Below are 22106 nucleotides of genomic sequence, written 5' to 3' on the forward strand. Positions count from 1 at the left end.
CCCTCTCCAATGCCAGAAATACAGCTTAATGGTGTAACATTAGAAAATGTTGAGCATTTCCGCTACCTTGGCAGCCACCTCTCCACCAAAGTCAACATCGACACTGAAATACAACACCGCCTGAGCTCTGTGAGTGCAGCATTTTCCCAAATGAAGCAGAGAGTGTTTGAGGACCGGGACATCCATAGGGATAACAAGGTGCTTGTTTACAAAGCTATTGTCCTCCCAACCCTGCTATATGCCTGCGAGACATGGACTATCTACAGATGGCCAGGGTACTGACTCCACTGGGGGTCAAAAAAGTTAGCATTGACACTGAAATACAACACTGCCTGAGCTCTGGAAGTGCAGCATTTCTCTGAATGAAGCAGAGGGTGTTTGAGGACCGGGACATCCGTAGGGATACCAAAGTACTTGTTTATAAAGCTATTGTCCTCCCAACTCTGCTATATGCCTCTCAAAACGTGGACTGTCTACAGACATCACATGCAACTCCTGGAATGATTCCATCAGCGCTGCCTCCGGAAAATCCTGCAAATCTCTTGGGAAGACAAGTGGACAAATGTCAGCATGCTGGAAGAAGCAAAGACCACCGCATTGAAGCGATGGTCCTCCGCCATCAACTCCGCTGGACCAGCCACGTTGTCCGGATGCCTGACCACCGTCTCCCAAAGCAGTTGCTCTACTTCGAACTCAAGAACACAAAACAGAATGTTGGAGGGCAGGAAAAGAGATTGAAAGATGGGCTCAAAGCCAACCTTAAAAACTCTGGCATAGACACTTAGAACTGGCCCTTGAGCACTCCAGGTGGAGGTCAGCTGTGACCATCAGTGCTGCAGAATTTGAAGAGGCTAGAATGGAGGGCGAAAGAGAGAAACGTGCCAAGAGGAAGGCACGTCAAGCCAACCCCGAACGGGGCCGCCTTCCACCTGAAAACCAATGCCCTCACTGCGGGAGAAGATGCAGATCACCCTGAAAGATTATCCTACTCGGACAACGAGGGATCGTGTAAGTGAGTAAGTTTGTCCTGAATATGGAAGATCTGAGCAAAGCGTTGGGGATGGATCAACTTGGAAGCCCTTCAATTGAAGTCAACTTTGAAGCAACAATAACACAGACCAACAAGACTTCGGTGCCTTAGTTTCTTGGCTGTTCCTGGGGTTATTGGGGGTGCATTGGATAGACCCCCCCAGTGCTAGTTTTTTAGATATGGTTATTCAATTCTGGGGAGCGGCGTGAGCTTCCGCTGTCAGCCCTAGCTTCTGCCAACCTAGCAGTTCGAAAACATGCAAATGTGAGTAGATCAATAGGTACCGCTCCGGCGGGAAGGTAACGGCGCTCTATGCAGTCATGCCGGCCACATGACCTTGGAGGTGTCTACGGACAACGCTGGCTCTTCGGCTTAGAAATGGAGATGAGCACCACACCCCAGAGTCAGACATGACTGGACTTAATGTCAGGGGACTACCTTTACCTTTACCTTTATCATGTATGAGTAGATGGCGACTTGTAGATGGCATATGTTCTGTATCTCAAAAACTACAGCTGATTGGGAAAAACCGATGACACTTTTGGAATCGGCTGGTCAAATATACCCAGGGACAGAGCTAAACTATGAGGCATAAAAATGTGTGTTGGCCAGTGTAATCCATAGCCAGCAGTACAAATCTCTGTCACTAAGTGGCACAGTTACCCAATATTGCACAATCAACTGAGAAATAACTATAGCTAGATTTGGATGTTCATTGCTCCAGCGGACCTCTAGGCAGCACTAGAGTCCTTACTAGAGTCCTGAATTCTTCAAACATTTGAAACAGATCGTGGAACGTAAGGATCCTATTGCTCAATAAACGCTTGGGGAGTAGAGAGGGCCAAATGAACAATAATGTTGAAAAATGGAAACCTTGGTAGGAAAGGGAAAAATATAATTAGAATGGAAGAAAAAAGAAACACATAGAGGGGGGCAGGAAAATGGGGTAAATTGGGAGACCCAAGGTTCTCTAATCCCTCTGGTATAGAAAGACAGGAGATACAAGGATCTTACTATACGAAGTCTACCCCTCTATTCTACCTTGGTTAAACCACACCTGGAATATTGTGTCCAATTCTGTGCACCATGATTGAAGAGAGATAGTGACAAGCTGAATGTGTCCAGAGGAGGGTGACTAAAATAATCAAGGGTCTGGAGAACAAGCCCTATGAGGAGCGGCTTAAAGAGCGGGGCATGTTTAGCCTAAAGAAGAGAAGGCTGAGAGGAAACATGATAGACATGTATAAATATGTGAGAGAAAATCATATGGAGGAGGGAGCAAACTTATTTTCTGCTGCCCTAGCGACTAGGACACGGAGCAAGAAAGGAGATTCCATCTGAACATTAGGAAGAACTTCCTGACTGTGAGAGCTGTTCAGCAGTGGAACTCTCTGCTCCAGAGTGTGGTGGATGCTCCTTCTTTGGAGGCTTTTAAACAGAGGCTGGATAGCCGTCTGTTGGGAGTGCTTTGAATGCAATTTTCCTGCTTCTTGGCATAGGGTTGGACTGGATGGCCCATGAGATCTCTTCCAACTCTATGATTCTATGAAGCTAGAGGCTGGATGGCCATCTGTCAGGGGTGCTTCGAATGCTATTTTCCTGCTTCTTGGCATGGGGTTGGACTGGATGGCCCACGAGGTCTCCTCTAACTCTATGATTCTATGATTCTATATGTTCTTGAAATCACTGACACACTCAGAAGAGCATTAAATCATCTTTTGATCCCATTGCATTGTGGGTTTAGAGATTCCCTATTAGGGTTGTGCATTTGTGGTAAACCTTGACCCGTTTCATGTCCTGGCTTTCAGTGGCGGTCACAATCCATTTTTTGGGAGCCTCCCGAAATTGGGAGGTCAAATATCCGTTTTCGCTATGGGGTGCTGAAAGATGGGTTTTCTATTGGCCCATTAGGGAGGGGGGCTTCCCAGGTTCTCCTTCCCATCATTTTAGATATTTAGCTCTTTTACTCAAGAGGAGAGGTGCTCAGCTGTAGGACTTTAAGGAGGCATCTTACCTGTTTCTACTCTAGAGGAGAGGTGCTGGGTTGCAGGCAGGTATGCATGCTTTCTGGGCCTGCACACCACACACTCACTCTCTTTCCAAGGCAAGGAGGCAAGTTCTCACTCTTACTCTAGAGGAGGCACTTGACTGTAAACAGGTGTGTGAACTTTCTAGGCTTACACGCCACACACACTCTCTCTTTCCAAGGCAAGAAGGCAATTTCTCAGTCTTACTCTAGAGGAGCCTCTTGGCTGTAGGCAGGTGTGTGAACTTTCTAGGCCTACACACCACACTCACACTCTCGTTCCAAGGCAAGGAGGCAATTTCTCAGTCTTACTCTAGAGGAGGCTCTTGGCTGTAGGCAGCCACACATGCTTTCTAGGCCTACACACCACACACACACTGTTTCCAAGACAATGAGATGTGAAGCACCACATGCTCATGAAAAGCAGGCGAGGAGCCAGGATTGGCTCCAGATTGCTTTTGTGTTGAGCTGATTTTTGTACTGGGAGCGGTCTTCCCGTTATGTGCTCCCGAAGGTAACGAAAATAACGAAAGAACAGATGAAATGAAGGAAAATGGTTCCCGCACAACCCTATTCCCTATGTTCTTCAACATTACTATGGTATCCTCTGTGGGAAGGGCACCAATTCCTATAGACACCATTTTGCACCATCCACAGGTGTCATGTATCATGTTCTGCAGTTGTTGGTGGTTGCCGGTGGTAGGCCTAGCAGTTGGTGATGGAAGGGTTAATGTAAGTCTTAGTTCTAAAGGGGTGAGTAATCTGTAAGTAAGAGTGCATGGGTGAAAGCAATTGAGGGTGGAGGTATGCAAGAGATGGGTTGCAGCTGGGTTTTTTTTTGTCGTGTCAGGAGCGACCTGAGGAACTGCAAGTTGCTCCTGTTGTGAGAGAATTGGCCATCTGCAAGGACGCTGCCCAGGGGACGCCCAGATGATTTTGATGTTTTGTCATCCTTGTGGGAGGCTTCTCTCAAGTCCCCGCATGAGGAGCTGGAGCTGATAGAGGGAGCTCATCCACCTCTCCCCGGATTCGAACCTGCGACCTGTCGGTCTTCAGTCTTGCCGGAATAGGGGTTTAACCCACTGCGCCACCGGGGGCTCCTGCAGCTGGGTGTTTCTGGATATAAGGAGCGAGCCTTGGGACTGATCTTTGGGAGAAAAGTATTTGTTTCATTTTGGTGGTAGATGCTGCTGGTTTTCCCCCAGGTTTGTGCTTTTCGGTGTCCTGACTTTTCTCCTGAACCTTGAATCTTTGGACTGGCTTTTGACTATGGTATAGACTCTTGATCCCTGGACTTTGTTTATTGAACTGTCGGAGTCTGACCACTGGACTGGAGACTTTGACTACGATGTAGCTTTTGCTATCAGTTTTTGTTTATTCTGTGGCTGAGTGCTATCTTTATGTTTTATATTTTGGACTATTAAAACAGCCAGAAGTGCTGTTTTAATTAAACTGCTTGATACAAACTGGGAGTTTGATTCACCTCTGCCTAAATATTGGCAGAGCCCTGGCAACATGACAACAGGTAAGAAAAACCATGAATGAGGAATCAGTGGTGAATGCAGTTCTTTTAAAATACAAAAATCTACTAATTAAACTAATAAATACTCACAATCCATCCTCCGCCATCAGAAGTCATGTCACAGTAAACTTCGACTGGCTGCGACTGGTCACCATTTAAATAAACTGTGTAGAGGCCAGAGGTTGTCTCTCCATTCAGCAGAGCTTGGGAGCAGTCCCTGGGGTAAGGATACAGAAGCCCGGCTGCAGAGAAAGGAAGCAAACAAAGAATGAAAACTTGAATTCCACCATTTGTTATGAAAAAAGCACATCTGGAATAAAGTGTCCTAGCACAAGTATGACATAGTGTATTGTTGAAGGCTTTCATGGCCAGAATCACTGGGTTGTTGTAGGTTTTTCGGGTTGGATGGCCATGTTCTAGAAGGATTGTTTCCTGACATTTTGCCTGCATCTGTGACAAGCATCCTCAGGGTTGTGAGGATGCTTGCCACATTCAGAAGAAGACCTACAAGCCACTCTAAACACCTTCGCAGAAGCATACGAGAAGCTCGGCCTGTCATTGAACATTGAGAGAACCAAAGTGCTCTTCCAACAGTCACCAGCCAATCCCTTTCCAATGCCAGAAATACAGCTTAATCGTGTAACATTAGAAAATATTGACCATTTCTGCTACCTTGGCAGCCACCTCTCTACCAAAGTCAACATCGACACCAAAATATAACACCGCCTGAGCTCTGCAAGTGCAGCATTTTTCCAAATGAAGCAGAGAGTGTTTGAGGACCGGGACATCGGTAGGGAGACCAAGGTACTTGTTTATAAAGCTATTGTCCTCCCAACTCTGCTATATGCCTCTCGAAACGTGGACGTCACATGCAACTCCTGGAACGATTCCATCAGCGCTGCCTCTGGAAAATCCTGCAAATCTCTTGGGAAGACAGGCGGACAAACGTCAGCATGCTGGAAGAAGCAAAGACCACCAGCATTGAAGTGATGGTCCTCCACCATCAACTTCGCTGGACTGGCCACGTTGTCTGGATGCCCGACCACCATCTCCCAAAGCACTTGCTCTATTCCAAACTCAAGAACAGAAAATGGAATGTTGGGCTGAAAGCCAACCTTAAAAACTCTGGCATAGACACTCAGAACTGGGAAGCCCTGGCCTGTGAGCTCTCCAGTTGGAGGTCAGCTGTGACCAGCAGTGCTGCAGAATTTGAAGGGGCAGGAATGGAGGGCAAAAGAGAGAAATGTGCCAAGAGGAAGGCGCGTCAAGCCAACCCCGACTAGGACCGCCTTCCATCTGGAAACCAATGCCCTCAATGCGGGAGAAGATGCAAATCAAGAATAGGGCTCCACAGTCACCTACGGACCCACCAGAACACTGATCCTGGAAGACTATCCTACTCGGCCAATGAGGGATCTCCTAAGTAAGTAAGTAAGCTTGCTACAGATGCAGGAGAGACGTCAGGAAAGAATGCTTCTAGAACATGGCTATACAACCCAAAAAACCTACAACAACCCTATGACAGTGCTTTTCTCCCCTTATCTTTTTTCTATCAGTTGTCCTTATTGACTCTAGGACTATAGATGCAAGAACCACCTTCATATATTTCATTCTTGAATGCAAGAAATATTTCAATTTTCAAAAACTCTAGTTTTGTCAGATTTGTAATTTTTTGTGACGTTTGGCACATCATGACTTCTCCCACTGATGAATCCGTCTTCCTTTGGCACAACATTTTTGAAGTTTTGTATTGAAAGCAAGGCATTTTGTAGCTGATAACACTTTCCTGTGTGGTATTTTAAGGAGGAGATGCGTTCGGACAGGTAAGTTGGGTCAGAAATGCATCTGTCATTATAACCATTTTAGAAGCTTAGAAATGGGATGTAATCTATTGCTAATCACCTGGCCACCTGCTTCTGTGTCATAACCTACTTTCTGTCTCTCCAGTTCTACAATATCCTGACCAAAACTAAACCACGATATGTTTTTGTGCATTGGCATGTCTTTGTCCCTGGCAGTTCAAAGACATACCCAGGTACATCAGTTTAACAGCTGAGAAACCAAGTTGCCTTGCTTGAATACTGGTGAACATCACTTTTCAAAGAGTTGTGACTTCTAATAAGGTCATGCCTTTCCTTGAGCAGTACTTTCCCAAAAAGGTTATGAATCCCATTTCCCAAATAGTTATGGAGATTCGCATTCCAGGTCCTGAACCGGTGCTTGGCCGCTGTGACGGTCTGGATGAGGGCGAACAAATTGAAATTGAATCCAGATAAGACAGAGGTACTCCTGGTCAGTCGCAAGGCCGAACAGGGCATAGGGTTACAGCCTGTGTTGGATGGGGCCGCACTCCCCCTGAAGACGCAGGTTCGCAGCTTGGGTGTGACCCTGGACTCATCGCTGAGCCTGGAACCCCAGGTTTCGGCGGTGACCAGGGGAGCATTTGCACAGCTAAAGCTTGTGTGCCAGCTGCGCCCGTACCTTGGGAAGTCTGACTTGGCCACGGTAGTCCACGCTCTGGTTACATCCCGTTTAGACTACTGCAATGCTCTCTACGTGGGGTTGCCTTTGAAGACAGGTCGGAAGCTCCAACTAGTCCAACGCTCGGCAGCCATGATTTTAACAGGAGCAGAGCGCAGGGAGCATACAACCCCCCTGTTGCGCCAACTCCACTGGCTACCAATCTGCTACCGGGCTGAATTCAAAGTGCTGGCGTTGGCCTTTAAAGCCCTAAACGGTTCCGGCCCAAGCTACCTATCTGACCACATCTCTGCCTATGAACCCACCAGGACTTTGAGATCTTCCGGGGAGACCCTGCTCTCGATCCCGCCTGCTTCTCAAGCTCGGCTGGCGGGGACGAGAGATAGGGCCTTCTCGGTGGTGGCTCCTCGGCTGTGGAACACCCTTTCTAAGGACATTAGACTAGCACCATCTCTAATGGTATTCCGCAAAAAGGTGAAGACCTGGATGTTTGTGCAGGCATTTGAGTAATTTAGTGCAATCTGGTAATGGAACATAGGAATGGAACAATGGACGACGAACCTGGACTACGCTTGGATGATGAGAAGATTGGGTACGGTTGTTTTTTGTAATAATTGTGCATTGTAATTGCTTATTGGTAATTTATGGATAATGTGTTAAGTCAATTGTTATATGTTGTATGGAACCACTGCTGTTTCTACTGTTTTTACTGTTTGTGAACCGCCGTGAGTCGCCTTCGGGCTTGAGATACAGCGGTATAGAAGCAAAGTAAATAAAGTAAATAAATTTTCCAAAAATATCATACTTGTTGTGAAAACCGTTTGGATGGTCTTGCTTCTCAGGTTCAGGTTCAACGCCTGCAACTTCACAGTGTACTGAGTGGACGGACTCAAGTCTGACAAACCGTAGGACGTCGATTCGGGTCCCAGGATCACCTCCTGCAGAGAGTATCAATAATGGAAGACCACTTTTGGTGGAAGAACCAGGCAACGGGAAACATGCTCTTACAGTTTTAAAATGTCTGGGTGCCCTTGGCTGAATGATTCATGCGCCTCTAAGAAAACAATTTAAATGATTGATGAGGACATCGCCATTCCTAATAGGAGCCACTCATGCCATCTCCCTGCTAGAAGGAGGAGACTGTTGGCTGGAAATGAATGTTTCATATGGTACAGTTCAAGCAGTGTGGCTAAAATGCCAGGCGTGAACCCAGCAGGTACATGCACTTGAATGTAACCATTTCCATCCATTGAATTAATAATATATTTCGATGCATCCCTCCCACAGCATTACAATGGGCATGACTATATAATATTTATTTATTTATTTAATTTATTTATTTTATCGATGTATTGTCGAAGGTTTTCATGGCCGGAATCACTGGGTTGTTGTAGGTTTTTTCGGGCTATATGGCTATGGTCTAGAGGCATTCTCTTCTGACGTTTCGCCTGCATCTATGGCAAGCATCCTCAGAGGTAGTGAGGATGCTTGCCATAGATGCAGGTGAAATGTCAGGAGAGAATGCCTCTAGAACATGACCATATAGCCCGAAAAAACCTACAACAACCCATTTATTGTATTTCTACCCCACTCTATATCACCCCGAAGGGGACTCAGAGAAGCTTCCAGTTTTGGCAATTGTTCAATGCTACATTGAAACATAAAAGCATGCAAATGCGCAACACATTAAAATTCAAAATCAAAATAAAGCATGTAAATACAATTAAAATACTGTTAAAAATATTCAAAACATAGCATCTAATCCCACAATCATAGCCCTAGCTGCATTGTTTATATCAACTCCGTGGATGTATATTGCACAGTGGTTATGATACTCCACAAATTCCTGGTTCCACAGCCAGGTTTTGACTGGCTGTGGAAGCTGATCTAATATCACTGGGGAGGGAGTTCCACAGCCAAGGGGCCACCACTGAGAAGACCCTGTCCCTTGTCCCCACCACTCGCACCTGCAAAGAAGGCGAGACTGAGAGCAGGGCCTCCCTGGAAGATCTTGGCACCTGAACTGAACATATATGTTTGGACAGATAAACTGGGCCAGAACCATTTAGGGCTTTATAAGCTAAAGCCAGCATGTTGAATGGTGCAATGGAGCTGACGTACAGGAGGGTTGTATGTTCCTAGTATGCTGCTCCGGTGAGCAGTCTAGCTGCCATCGATTGGACCATTTGAAGCTGCCAAACAGTCTTCAAAGGCAACCCCATGTAGAGTGCACTGCATTAGTCTATTCGAGTGTGGACTATTGTGACCAAGTCTGACTTCTCAAGGCATGGGCACAGCTGGTGCCTGGAACCCCAGGTCTCTGGCCACCGCTGGGTTCCAGGCTCAGTGAAGAACCAAGGAGAACTCCCAAGCTGTGAACCTGTGATTTCAGGGACACAGAACTCCCATGACCAACAGAAAACACTAGAAGGGTTTGGTGGGCATTGACCTTGAGTTTGGGAGTTATAGTTCATCTACATCCAGAGAAATGTGGACTGCAACAATGATAGATCTGTACCAAACTTGGCACAAATACTCAATATGCCCAAATGTGAACACTGGTGGAATTTGGGGACAATAGACCTTGACATTTGGGAGTTGTAGATGCTGGGATTTATAGTTCACCTACAAACAAAGAGCATTCTGAACCTCACCAATGATAGAATGGGCCAATCTTCCCAAACAGAACCCCCATGACCAGCAGATAATACTGTTTTCTGATGGTCTTTGGTGACTTCTCTGACACCCCCTCGTGACCCCCCTAGGGGTCCCGACCCATAGGTTGAGAAACATTGTTCTAACCCAACTTGAAAATGTTGAGGGTTGAACATGAGGATACATAGACACCAAGGATTGTCCTTATCCTGTAGACTGTCAGATTGGATCCATTGCTTACCTTGAGCTTGCCATCAATGGACTCATAGATGAGGAGGTAACCTGTGACTGGAGCACGGGGAGACTTCCATTTCACCAGGGCTGTTTCAGACTGGACATCAGTGGTGGTCAGGTCCCTTGGAGTATCAAGTGCTGTCAAGAACACAAAAAAGATATAGGTAAATCCTTCAGATGCACATGTGCTATGGGAACTACAGAGTAGATGTAAAGGGATAAACACATCCAAATCACACTTGTGATGTATTATATACATTTGCATTTAGAAGAGATGCAAGATTTCAGTTGGGAAGAACTTGGAATGTGGTCTCCATTTATGTAAAAAGCTTCAGCTAATTTCAAATTGTGCCAGAGGTCATTTAAGTTGGACCAACAATTCACAATGGGGCTGATTATGTTCTCCTTCTATTGCAGTGGTTCTCAACCTTTCTGATGCTGCAACCCCTTAATACAGTTCTATATGTTGTGCTGACCCCCAACCATGAAATTATTTTCGTTGCTACTTCATAACTGCAATTGTTTTACTGTTAGGAATCATCATGTAAATAACTGATATGTAAGATGTATTTTAATTCAGTGGATCAAATTTGGCACAAATACCCGATTTGAATACTGGTGGAGTGGGGTGGGGGGACTGATTTTGTCATTTGGGAGTTGTAGTTGGTGGGATTTATAGTTCACCTACAATCAAAGAGCATTCTGAACTCCACCAGGAATGGAATTGAACCAAATTTGGCCACAGAACTCCCCTGACCAACAGAAAATATTGGAAGGCTTTGGTGGGCATTGACCTTGAGTTTTGGAGTTGTAGTTCACCTACATCCAGAGAGCACTGTGGACTCAAACAATAATAGATCTGGACCAAACTTCACACGAATACTCAATATGCCCAAATGTGAACACTTGTGGAGTTTGGGGAAATTAAAGCTTTGTATTTGGGAGTTGTAGTTGCTGAGATTTATAGTTCACCTACAATCAAAGAGTCCCTTGAACCCCACCAATGATAGAATTGGTCCAAACTTCCAACAGAGAACCCCCATGACCAACAGAATGTACTGGAGGGATTTGGGATGAATTGACAGTTATTTAGGGGAGATGTAGTTCACCTTCCACCTTTCTGATGGGTCTTTGGCGACCCCTTCTGACACCCCCTCGCGACCCCCCCAGGGGTCCTGACCCCTAGGTTGAGAAACTCTGTTCTAGTGAGATGTTCAAACCAATGGAAGGAAGGAAGGAAGGAAGGAAGGAAGGAAGGAAGGAAGGAGATCCTGTCTTATCTTGGAAGCTGAGCGGCCATGATTGTACTTGGATGGGAGCCCTGACCACCATACCTGTAGTAAACTTGGTGGAGATGATTCTACTTTTCTGTGAATCCTTAATGGCGTAAATCTTGAGTGTGTACTCAGAGGCTGGGCGAAGGTCTAAGAGATCATATTCCACAGTATTTCCAGATACTCTCTGCGTCACTTCCGGTGCTGAACAAAAAAAGGAGGAACAAATCAACATAAGTAAGCAACTTAGGACCCCTCCACACAGCCATATAACCCAGAACATCAAGGCAAGAAATCCCACAATATTTACTTTGAACTGGGTTATCTGAGTCCACACTGCTATATATTCCAGTTCAAATGATATAATGTGGGATTTGATTCAGTTGTGCGGAAGGGGCCTTAGACTCATCAGGCGCAATATGACTTACCACCATCAGTAATGTAGGAAATCACATATTCATCTACTGCAGCTATTGCTGGTTGCCAGACAGCCAATGCTTCAGATTCTGTGATGTTTACAGCCTTTAGACCCGACGGGCTATCCAGGGCTAGAGAGACAGAAGACATAAATGAATGTATTACTCATTTACCTATTCTTCACCGATGTTATGTACTTATATTAGAAACCAACGCTTTCTCATTACTTTATTTCCCAGATCACCAGACTGGGCCACAGCAAGACGTGGCAGTGGATGACTAGTAAATAAAGAAATAAAGATGGGCTTTAAACCAACCTTAAAAACTGTGGCATAGACACTGAGAACCAGGAAGCTCTAGCTCTTGAGTGCTCTAACTGGAGGTCAGCTGTGACCAGCAGTGCTGTGGAATTCGAAGACGCATGAATGGAAGGCGAAAGGAAGGAAAGTGCCAAGAAGGCACTTCAAGCCAACCCTGACCAAGACCGCCTTCCATCTGAAAACCCTTACAAGAATAGGGCTCTACAGACACCTATCTATCCATCGCCAAGACACTACATTTGGAAGGCCACCATACCCTGACAATGAGGGATTGCCTAAGTAAATAAGCATACTTATTGAGCAATGGACAAAATAAATGCCTTGGTCATCTAACTCTGGCTGACTGACAACAGCTGACTATGTGTCCCAACTTTCCATTGTGGAAAATAAATACTCACACAATCTCTGCTATTTCTTGGCTGTCCGTAATGTGCTAAACTGAAGAGGAGACAAACACTGGGAAGGCAGCCCTCCTAACACATGGATAAGAGTTATAGCGTTGGAATAAGAGGTCATACCAGAGGTCGTTTTGAACGTTAAATGCATGTCGAAACAAAGCAAAATGGATTATATTGCAATGTTATGAGGGAACTACTGGCTTTGAGATCGAGAATCTGGTGTCATTCATCTTTCCTGGCTCTCCATTCCAGCCATGAGAAAACAACAACTCACAGCTGAATTTAGGATGGGAAAGATTAGACTGAAGGCAAAATAAAACATGCCTTTGTCAACCTTTTGTCAACCTCTGGGTGTCGAAAGGGCTTTTCTGTGGTTAAGCAAAAGATGTTCACAAAACAGAATTTATCTTCTGGACACTTTTGTGCAGGAGTCTGTGATATCTCCCACGTTCCCTTCTCCCTGAGATGGTTCTGCTCTGCCTTTCATGTTGTCTTCATAGGCTTGGAATTCCCTCTGGAAACACCCGTCACATTTCCGTCTGTGGCCATAAATCCTATCCATTTCATTCTCCCATGTAAGGACAAAAAGGATCCCGAGTTTCCTCTCTGCTGGGTGAGGCTATGAGTGGTTTTAGCCATTTCCCCAAGTTGTTTAGAAGTTACCATGGGACTTGGGCGAAATTCCCATGCCCGGGAAAGAGAACTGAGTAGTTTTGCAACATCTATATTCATTGATCCACATGCTGCCAAGAGGTTAAAATGTAAGGTACTCCATTGCACATTGGTAGGGAATGGAGTGCAATGGACACTGATGTCCATGGAGATACTTCCAAGTCCATTTGAATAGGTTGTTGTAGGTTTTTTCGGGCTATATGGCCATGGTCTAGAGGCAGTCTCTCCTGATGTTTTGCCTGCACCTATGGCAAGCATCCTCAGAGGTAGTGAGGTCTGTTGGAATTAGGACAATGGGTTTATATATCTGTGGAATGGCTGGGGTGGGACAAAGAGCTCTTCTCTGCTGGAGCTAGGTGTGAATGTTTCAACTGACCACCTTCATTAGCATTTGAAGGCCTGGCTGAGCCTGGGAAAATCTTTTGTTGAGAGGTGTTAAGATGTGCCTGGTTGTTTCCTCTCTGCTGTTTTGCTGTTGTAATTTTTGAGTTTTTTAATACTGGTAGCCAGATTTTGTTCATTTTCATGGTCTCTTCCTTTCTGTTGAAATTGTCCACATGCTTGTGGATTTCAATGGCTTCTCTGTGTAGTCTGACATGGTGGTTGTTGGTGTGGTCCAGCATTTCTGTGTTCTCAAATAATATGCTGTGTCCAGGCTGGTTCGTCAGGTGCTCTGCTATCGGACTCATCATAAGTCAACATATATACACACACCTCTGAGAAGTGGCTTAGGTTGGCAGTTTAAAGCCCTGGGTTGGGGTGAACAGCCGACCTTCAGCCCAACTCACTGTCCACCTAAGCAACTTGAAAACAGCTATAAGCTGTGAGTAAATAAATTAGGCACCACTTAAACGAGGAGGTATTTTACGGCGCCATAAAAAGGAGATACCAGAAAATGCTGGTGATCAAAGGAAGGAGGAAGTCTGTGATCAAGGGCTCTTTGTTATGGAGGATGGAGCAACAGCACACCCCTGTGGCCGGAATCGAGCACAACCTCCAGGACGCTGAAGTTGGGGAAAATGCCGACATACAGTGTTCCCTTGCTACTTCGCGGTTCACTTGCGGGTTTTTGAAGATATTAATATAAAATCTAAAATATTTATGTCCAGTGGAGGCCAGGGACCCCGGAAGTGTGGCGGCCTGAGGCACGGCTGGGAAGGCCTGCCTCCCTGGCCTCCACAGATCCTGGAAGTGCGGTGCCCTGAAGTGCAGTGGGGAAGGCCTGCCTCCCAGGTTTCCACAGAGTGCTCCCTATTGTATTGGTGCATTGGTGCAAGATCATTTATGAAGGCATAAGTCTCAAGCAGAATGCCAGCTTCAGTTTCTTAAGACAGAATCTGCTGGTGGCCCAACTGGTCCTCCTTTTCCCTGAGAACATACCTGTAGTGAAAGATCCAGAAACAGGCTCACTTTCCTCAAACCCTTTGACTGAGATAATGCTGACAGTGTACTCCACACCAGGAATCAGCCTGGCTAGTCTGGTCCTGCTCTTGTTTCCGTCTACTGTCACAGAAGTGGAAGGACCTGGAATAGACCAATATTGAAACACATGGAATACATTAGCAAAGATCCTACACTGAGTTTATCCGTGTAATGTCAATATATATATTGTACAAGTTTTAAATGCCCATGCTGTTAGCTGTGAAAGAATTAATTTGTGGAATATTATGAAGCATGTGTGGAACAGGTAAGGAAGATACGCTAGGAGGCTGGACACAGAATTAATGAGCTGATAATAGGAGCCCCCAGTGGCGCAGTGGGTTAAACCCCTGTGGTGGAAGACGGCGAATTCTCTCACACCAGGAGTCCTGACACGACCAAAAAGTGGGGTATAAATATAGCAGACACCATATGTTTTTCTTTTTGCTCTTCTCTCTTGCATCTGACTGTGCTAACGAGTAAGTGTTATTGCAATGAATGAAATGTAAATAAAAGTACGAGCCGCTACTGAAGTAGAAACAACTGTCTGAAGTCTGTTAATTGGATGATAAGAAGCAAGTTGGCCAGCAAATTGCAGTGATAGGTTTGTATAGCATACATCTCTGCATGAAGTCTTTTTGCTCCCTGAGTGTGATAGTTGGGTTGAATGACAGATACATTACATTGCCTTCTCACCCAGTGTTTTAAACTTTCAATCCTTTCTACTGGCCCTGCCCATTGTGATTTATTTTGGTGTTTAAATTATTGTGATTTTACATTGTTTGATATGCTTATTTATATTGTTTCTTATATTTTATATTTATATTTATATTTTATTATTGTACATTGTTTATTTGCATTGCTGTATTGTTGGGTTTGGCCTCATGTAAGCCTCCTCGAGTCCCCTTGGGGAGATGGTGGCGGGGTATAAATAAAGTATTATTATTATTATTATTATTATTGTATTGTCGAAGGCTTTCATGGCTGGAATCACTAGGTTCTTGTGGGTTTTTTCGGGCTATAGGTCCATGTTCTAGAGGCATTTCTCCTGACGTTTTGCCTGCATCTATGGCAAGCATCCTCAGAGGTAGTGAGGATTATTATTATTATTATTATTATTATTATTATTATTATTTTACTGACACAAAAGCACAGTATGTCACAGCAAATGAGATCTATATGCTGAATTTCATATCAAAAATCACAAGTCAAACACTTCTCAAGCGTCTAGGACTGTGTTGTTGTTGTTGTTGTTGTTATTATTATTATTATCATTGACACAAAAGCACAGTATGTCACAGCAAATGAGATCTATATGCTGGATTTCGTATCACAAAATCACAAGTTGAACACTTCCCAAGCATTTAGGACTGTGCGATGTATTTTCAAAAGATGCGCACAGATTCAAGTCAGGTGGCCTTTTGCAGTTGACAGATTATGATTTTGTCAATGTTTATTGTTTCCAAATGCCAGCTGAGATCTTTTGGCACAGCACCCAGTGTGCCAGTGACCACTGGGATCACCTGTACTGGTTTATTCCAGAGCCTTTGCAGTTCAATTTTGATTATTATTATTATTATTATTATTATTATTATTATTATTATTATTTGAACAGGGACACAGGCAGCAAAGGAAACCCTTCCCTGTGCCATCCAAAGCTAAACAATATATATATTTGGATGGAGTTCCACTTAAAAATGGTCTTGGCCTATAAAACCCTTTACCAGTGGTTCTCAACCTGGGGTCCCCAGATGTTTTTGGCCTTCAACTCCTAGAAATCCTAACAGCTGGTAAACCGGCTGGGATTTCTGGGAGTTGTAGGCCAAAAACATCTGGGGACCCCAAGTTGAGAACCACTGCCCGATACAGCTCCAGTCCAGCTTACTTATCCGAACGTATCTCTCTCTACGTTCCACCTCATAATTTAAGATCTACTGGGGAGGCCGTGCTCTCGGTCCCACCAGCGTCTCAAACGCATCTGGTGGAGACGAGGGACAGGGCCTTCTCAGTGGTGACCCCTCCGCTTGTGGAATTTGCTCCCCAGTGAGATTAGATCGGCGTCCTCCCTCCTTACTTTTAGGAAAAAACTAAAGACGTGGTTTTGGAGCCAGGCCTTTGGCTAGTGGGCACAGCAGCACTTTAGGCACTGAACTCCGGACAATAGGATTGTTATGAAAATTGGAAACGGCTATATGACTTGTGATTATGGTTTTTTTTTTTTTTTGGTCGTGTCAGGAGCGACCTGAGAAACCGAAAGTCTGGTGTGAGAGAATTGGCCGTCTGTAAGGACGTTGCCCCGGATGATTTCCTTGTGGGAGGCTTCTCTCATGTCCCTGCACGAGGAGCTGGAGCTGATAGAGGGAGCTCATCCGCCTCTCCCCGGATTTGAACCTGTGACCTGTGGTCTTCAGTCCTGCCGGCACAGAGGTTTAACCCACTGCGCCACCGGAGGCTCCTGATTATGTGATTATGTGATTATATAATTTTAATTAATATCACTGTTTAATTGTTATGTAATAGGATTTTATATTGTTGGTTTATATTGTTGTTATTGATACTGTTGGCATTGAATTGTTGTCTGTGTTAGCCGCCCTGAGTCCCTGCTTGGGGGTGAGAAGGGCGAAGTAGAAATGGTGTAAATAAATAAATAAATAAATAATGTACCTGTTCCAACTTACAAACAAATTCGGCTTAAGGACAAACCCACAGAACCTATCTTATTCGTAACTTGGGGACTGCCTATCCTGCCAGCTTTAGCAAGGTGAGACGGTATGGCTTCTCTGCTAAAGAGTATGGGTGCCTCACCAAATTACAACTCCCATCATAGAATCATAGAATCATAGAGTCATAGAATCAAAGAGTTGGAAGAGACCTCATGGGCCATCCAGTCCAACCCCTTTTTGCCAAGAAGCAGGAATATTGCATTCAAATCACCCCTGACAGATGGCCATCCAGCCTCTGTTTAAAAGCTTCCAAAGAAGGAGCCTCCACCACACTCCGGGGCAGAGAGTTCCACTGCTGAACGGCTCTCACAGTCAGGAAGTTCTTCCTCATCTTCATATGGAATCTCCTCTCTTGTAGTTTGAAACCATTGTTCCGCGTCCTAGTCTCCAAGGAAGCAGAAAACAAGCTTGCTCCCTCCTCCCTGTGGCTTCCTCTCACATATTTATACATGGCTATCATATCCCCTCTCAGCCTTCTCTTCTTCAGGCTAAACATGCCCAGCTCCTTAAGCCGCTCCTCATAGGGCTTGTTCTCCAGACCCTTGATCATTTTAGTCACCCTCCTCTGGACACATTCCAGCTTGTCAATATCTATCTTGAATTGTGGTGCCCAGAATTGGACACAATATTCCAGGTGTGGTCTAACCAAAGCGGAATAGAGGGGTAGCATTACTTCCCTAGATCTAGACACTATGCTCCTATTAATGCAGGCCAAAATCCCATTGGCTTTTTTTGCCGCCACATCACATTGTTGGCTCATGTTTAACTTGTTGTCCACGAGGACTCCAAGATCTTTTTCACACGTACTGCTCTCGAGCCAGGCATTGTCCCCCATTCTGTATCTTTGCATTTCGTTTTTTCTGCCTAAGTGGAGTATCTTGCATTTGTCCCCGTTGAACTTCATTTTGTTAGTTTTGGCCCATCTGTCTAATCTGTCAAGATCGTTTTGAATCCTGCTCCTGTCCTCTGGAGTATTGGCTCTCCCTCCCAATTTGGTGTTGTCTGCAAACTTGATGATCCTGCCTTCTAGCCCTTCATCTAAGTCATTAATAAAGATGTTGAACAGGACCGGGCCCAATAATCATTCCATTATTGAGTTATGACAGTCAAGGTGGTGTCAAACTGCATTAATTCTATGGCATAGATAGAGCTTGAGGGAAGGAACAACCACCTCTCCCTTACCTCCTGTTACTGGAACGTAGGTAAGCCGGTAGCTGTCCACACGAGCCACTGGAGCAGTCCAGCTGACCATCGCTGAGTTTTCAGTGATATCTGAGAATGTGATATCCTTGGGTGATCCCATGGCTAGCCAAGGAGAAAGACAGGGACACAAAAGATAAAGAAAGCATTATTAGAACTTGAGTCCATCAGCCCAACTGGGAAGGAGAGGAAGGCGTTTGGTCTCTGGTTTCCTTCCAGACGTTAAAGCTACAATAAATATTTGGGTTCAGTGTCACGACTAGAATGGAAAGGTCCATAACTCAAAGGCTTCCATTTCTCATTATGTTCCAGCATTGAATTTTGACAATAATCTTGCAGTGTTAATCCACGCTCCACCCAAAGACACACCAAGGGAAAACAACCTTCATGCACGCATCCTATCCTTTCCTTGGATCACAGACGTTATCGCAAGATGTGCAATATTTGATTTTCTTTGATAAGCAAGGCATGGACCGGGCAGGGCTTTGAAATCTTAAGGAGATTGGCTCCCTTTTCCTGACATGTGTTTCCATTCATCTTACCTGGCACCTAATGTTTCTACTATAGAGTAAGAGGCACTCAGCTATAGGTATTGGCAGGTGCGTGTGCTTTCTGGACCTGCCTGCATGTCATGCCACACATGTGCTCTCCTTGGAAAAAGAGGGCATGTGTAGTGGAGTGTGCATGCAGGCTCAGGAAGCAAGTATGTCTGCCAGTGCCTGCAGCTGAGCACCTCTTACTCTAGAGTAAGAGGCGCTCGGTTGCAGGTATTGGCAGGTGCGTGTGCTTTCTGGACCTGCCTGCATGTCATGCCACACACGTGCTCTCCTTGGAAAAAGAGTGCATGTGTAGTGGAGTGGGCATGCAGGCTCAGAAAGCATGTGTGTCTGCCAGTGCCTGCAGCCAAGCACCTCTTACTCTAGAGTAAGAGGCGCTCAGCTGCAGGTATTGGCAGCTGCGTGTGCTTTCTGGACCTGCCTGCATGCCATGTCACACAGTGTTCTCCTTGGAAAAAAGAGGGCATGTGTATTGGAGTGGGCATGCAGGCTCAGAAAGCAAGTATGCCTGCAGTCAAGAGCCTCTTATTCTAGAGTAAGAGGCGCTCAGCTGCAGGTATTGGCAGGTGCGCATGCTGTCTGGACCTGCCTGCATGCCATGCCACACACGTGCTGTCCTTGGAAAAAGAGGGCATGTGTAGTGGAGTGGGCATCCAGGCTCAGAAAGCAAGCATGCCTGCAGCTGAGCGCCTCTTACTCTAGAGTAAGAAGTGCTCAGCTGCAGGTATTGGCAGGTGTGTGTGCTTTCTGGACCTGCCTGTATGCCATGCCACACACGTGCTCTCCTTGGAAAAAGAGGGCATGTGTAGTGTGGTGTGTATGCAGGCTCAGAAAGCATGCCTGCTAGTACCTGCAGCCGAGCACCTCTTACTCTAGAGTAACAGGCACTTAGATGCAGGTATGCTCCAGGCCTGCCTGCACACCCTGCCACACATGTCCTGCACAATCTCCTAGAGTGTGTGAGTGGCGGAGTATGCAGGCAGGCCCAGAGCACACCTGCAACTGAGCTCTGGGTCTACCTGCATGCCCCGCCATACACGCACTCTCTTTCCAAGGTAAGGAGGCAAGTCAGATGCAGACAAAAGCAGGCTTTTGTGTTGAGCAGATTTTCATGTGGGGAGGGGGCTCCCTGTTTCGTGCTCCCAAAGAAATGGAAGACACGAAAGAAATGGTAGGAACGAATTCCGTGCACAACTCTAATGGATATGCCATTTACATGTTTTTGTTGTATTTTGGCAACATAGCTATGGATTCATACCGTTTCAAAATATTTTGTGGTGAGGAATCTCATCCCCTATGTGATTTGTATAGGCAACGTTCTTTTTCTTTTTTGATGGTTGCATCCTTGAGGCTAATGATGAAACCATATGCAAAACAAAGCCACTCAAGTTTACAAGTTTTTAAGCTAAGAGCTTGTGTTTTGTTTTGGTTTTCTGGCCATCGTTTGAAATTTATTGCAGGCCATCAACTCATCAAGCTGAAGAGAAGAGTTTTCCAGCATCCAGACAAAATCTGGCACTGCAAAGTTTACATCCAAGCTTTGAGCTGTAAATATTCTTTCGTCCCACCAGCAGCCATGAAAACAACTCTGATTATTCTTTGGAAATACCATTTTAAAGAAAATAAACAGCCCACACAAGAGATATCCATTAGCAACTAAAAGACAAAGACCAGAAGCAAAACCACAATTAAAAGCTTCTGTGGAGATGTGCCAGTTAAAATTCAATAACAAAATTGGGAGCGAGTGGGGAAATGTTGTAATAATGGGAGATTCTTCCCATATTTCCAATGGTTCTTGGTAAAGACAAGAAAACTGGTGACATGATGACATGGCTTGAGTGTTAGACTTTGATTCCTGAGGTTAGGGTTTGAATCTCTTCTTGACCATGAAAACTTGGTGTGCTCTGGTTGATTTATAGCAGTGTTTCTCAACCTGGGGGTTGGGACGCCTGGGGGTGTCAAAGGGGTCACCCAAGACCACCAGAAAACACAGTATTTTATGTTGGTCATGGGGGTTTTGTAGGAAGTTAGTCCCAATTCTAGTTTTGGTGGAGTTCAGAATGCTCTTTGATTGTAAGTGAACTATAAATCCCAGCAACTACGACTCCCAAATGTCAAGGTCTATTTTCCCCAAACTCCACCAGTGTTCATATTTGGGCATATTGAGTATTTGTGCCAAGTTTGGTACACTACAGATCCATCACTGGCCCAATTTACCTGTCAGAATTTACCTCCCCTTATGAATCTTCTGGGACTTTAAGATTGTTTGCGGAGGCCCTTCTCTCGATCCTGCCCTTGTCACAAGCACAGCTGGCAGGGACGAGAAACAGGGCCTTCTCAGTGGTGGCCCCTCAGCTATGGAATGCCCTCTCTAGGGATATTAGATCGGTCCCCTCCCTTTTAACATTCCAGAGGAAAGACAAGAGTTGGCTTTTTGAGCAAGCATTTGCAAGAATAGTGTGACTGACATAGGAAATGGAATGATTAGATGATGGGATTGACCAATGTTTTCAGTAAGGAGAAGCTAATGATATATGTTTGTTATTAATTTTGCTATGGTTTTATAATATTTTAAACTCGGAGCGGTTCACAGTTGGTACCAAGACCATAAAATACAATTTTATGAACCGCTCCGAGTCACCTGCAGGCTGAGAGGGACGGTATATAAATATAGTAAATAAATAAATATGATTTCTTCTATCTGATTATGTAAATTTAATTAATATCACTGTGTAATTGTTATGTAATGGATTTTATATTGCTGTTTTATATTGTTTTGATACTGTTGGCATTGAATTGTTGCCTATGTTAGCCGCACAGAGTCCCCCCTCGGAGGTGAGAAGGGCGGGGTAGAAATGGTCTAAATATAAATATAAATAAATAAATAAATGTTTGAGTCCACAGTGCTCTCTGGATGTAGGTGAACTACAACTCCAAAAGTTACGGTCAATGCCCTCCAGACCCTTCCAGTATTTCTTATTGGTCATGGGAGTTCTGTGTGCCAAATTTGGTTCAATTCCATCATTGGTGGAGTTCAGAATGCTCTTATAGGTGAACTATAAATCCCAGCAACTACAACTCCCAAATGACGAAATCAATTCCCACTCAACCTCACCAGTATTCAAATTTGGACGTATCGGGTATTTATGCCAAATTTGGTCCAGTGACTGAAAATACA

At 45.0% G+C, this 22106-nt stretch overlaps 1 protein-coding gene across 5 annotated transcripts in view; it reads right to left on the reverse strand.

Annotated features, from left to right (window-relative positions):
* Positions 1-22106, reverse strand: part of TNC (tenascin C) — a 114262-nt gene that overhangs the window by 8801 nt on the left and 83355 nt on the right. For all 5 annotated transcript variants that reach the window (XM_067471881.1, XM_067471882.1, XM_067471883.1 and 2 more), the window contains 7 exons: positions 18354-18476; positions 14410-14553; positions 11651-11770; positions 11283-11426; positions 9956-10086; positions 7865-7997; positions 4669-4820 (listed from right to left, as the gene is read on the reverse strand). In XM_067471881.1, coding sequence (XP_067327982.1) covers positions 4669-4820; positions 7865-7997; positions 9956-10086; positions 11283-11426; positions 11651-11770; positions 14410-14553; positions 18354-18476 — 947 coding nt within the window. The remainder of the gene's footprint in view (positions 1-4668; positions 4821-7864; positions 7998-9955; positions 10087-11282; positions 11427-11650; positions 11771-14409; positions 14554-18353; positions 18477-22106) is intronic.

Source organism: Anolis sagrei, chromosome 11 (assembly GCF_037176765.1).
Source record: "Anolis sagrei isolate rAnoSag1 chromosome 11, rAnoSag1.mat, whole genome shotgun sequence".
Taxonomy (NCBI): domain Eukaryota; kingdom Metazoa; phylum Chordata; class Lepidosauria; order Squamata; family Dactyloidae; genus Anolis; species Anolis sagrei.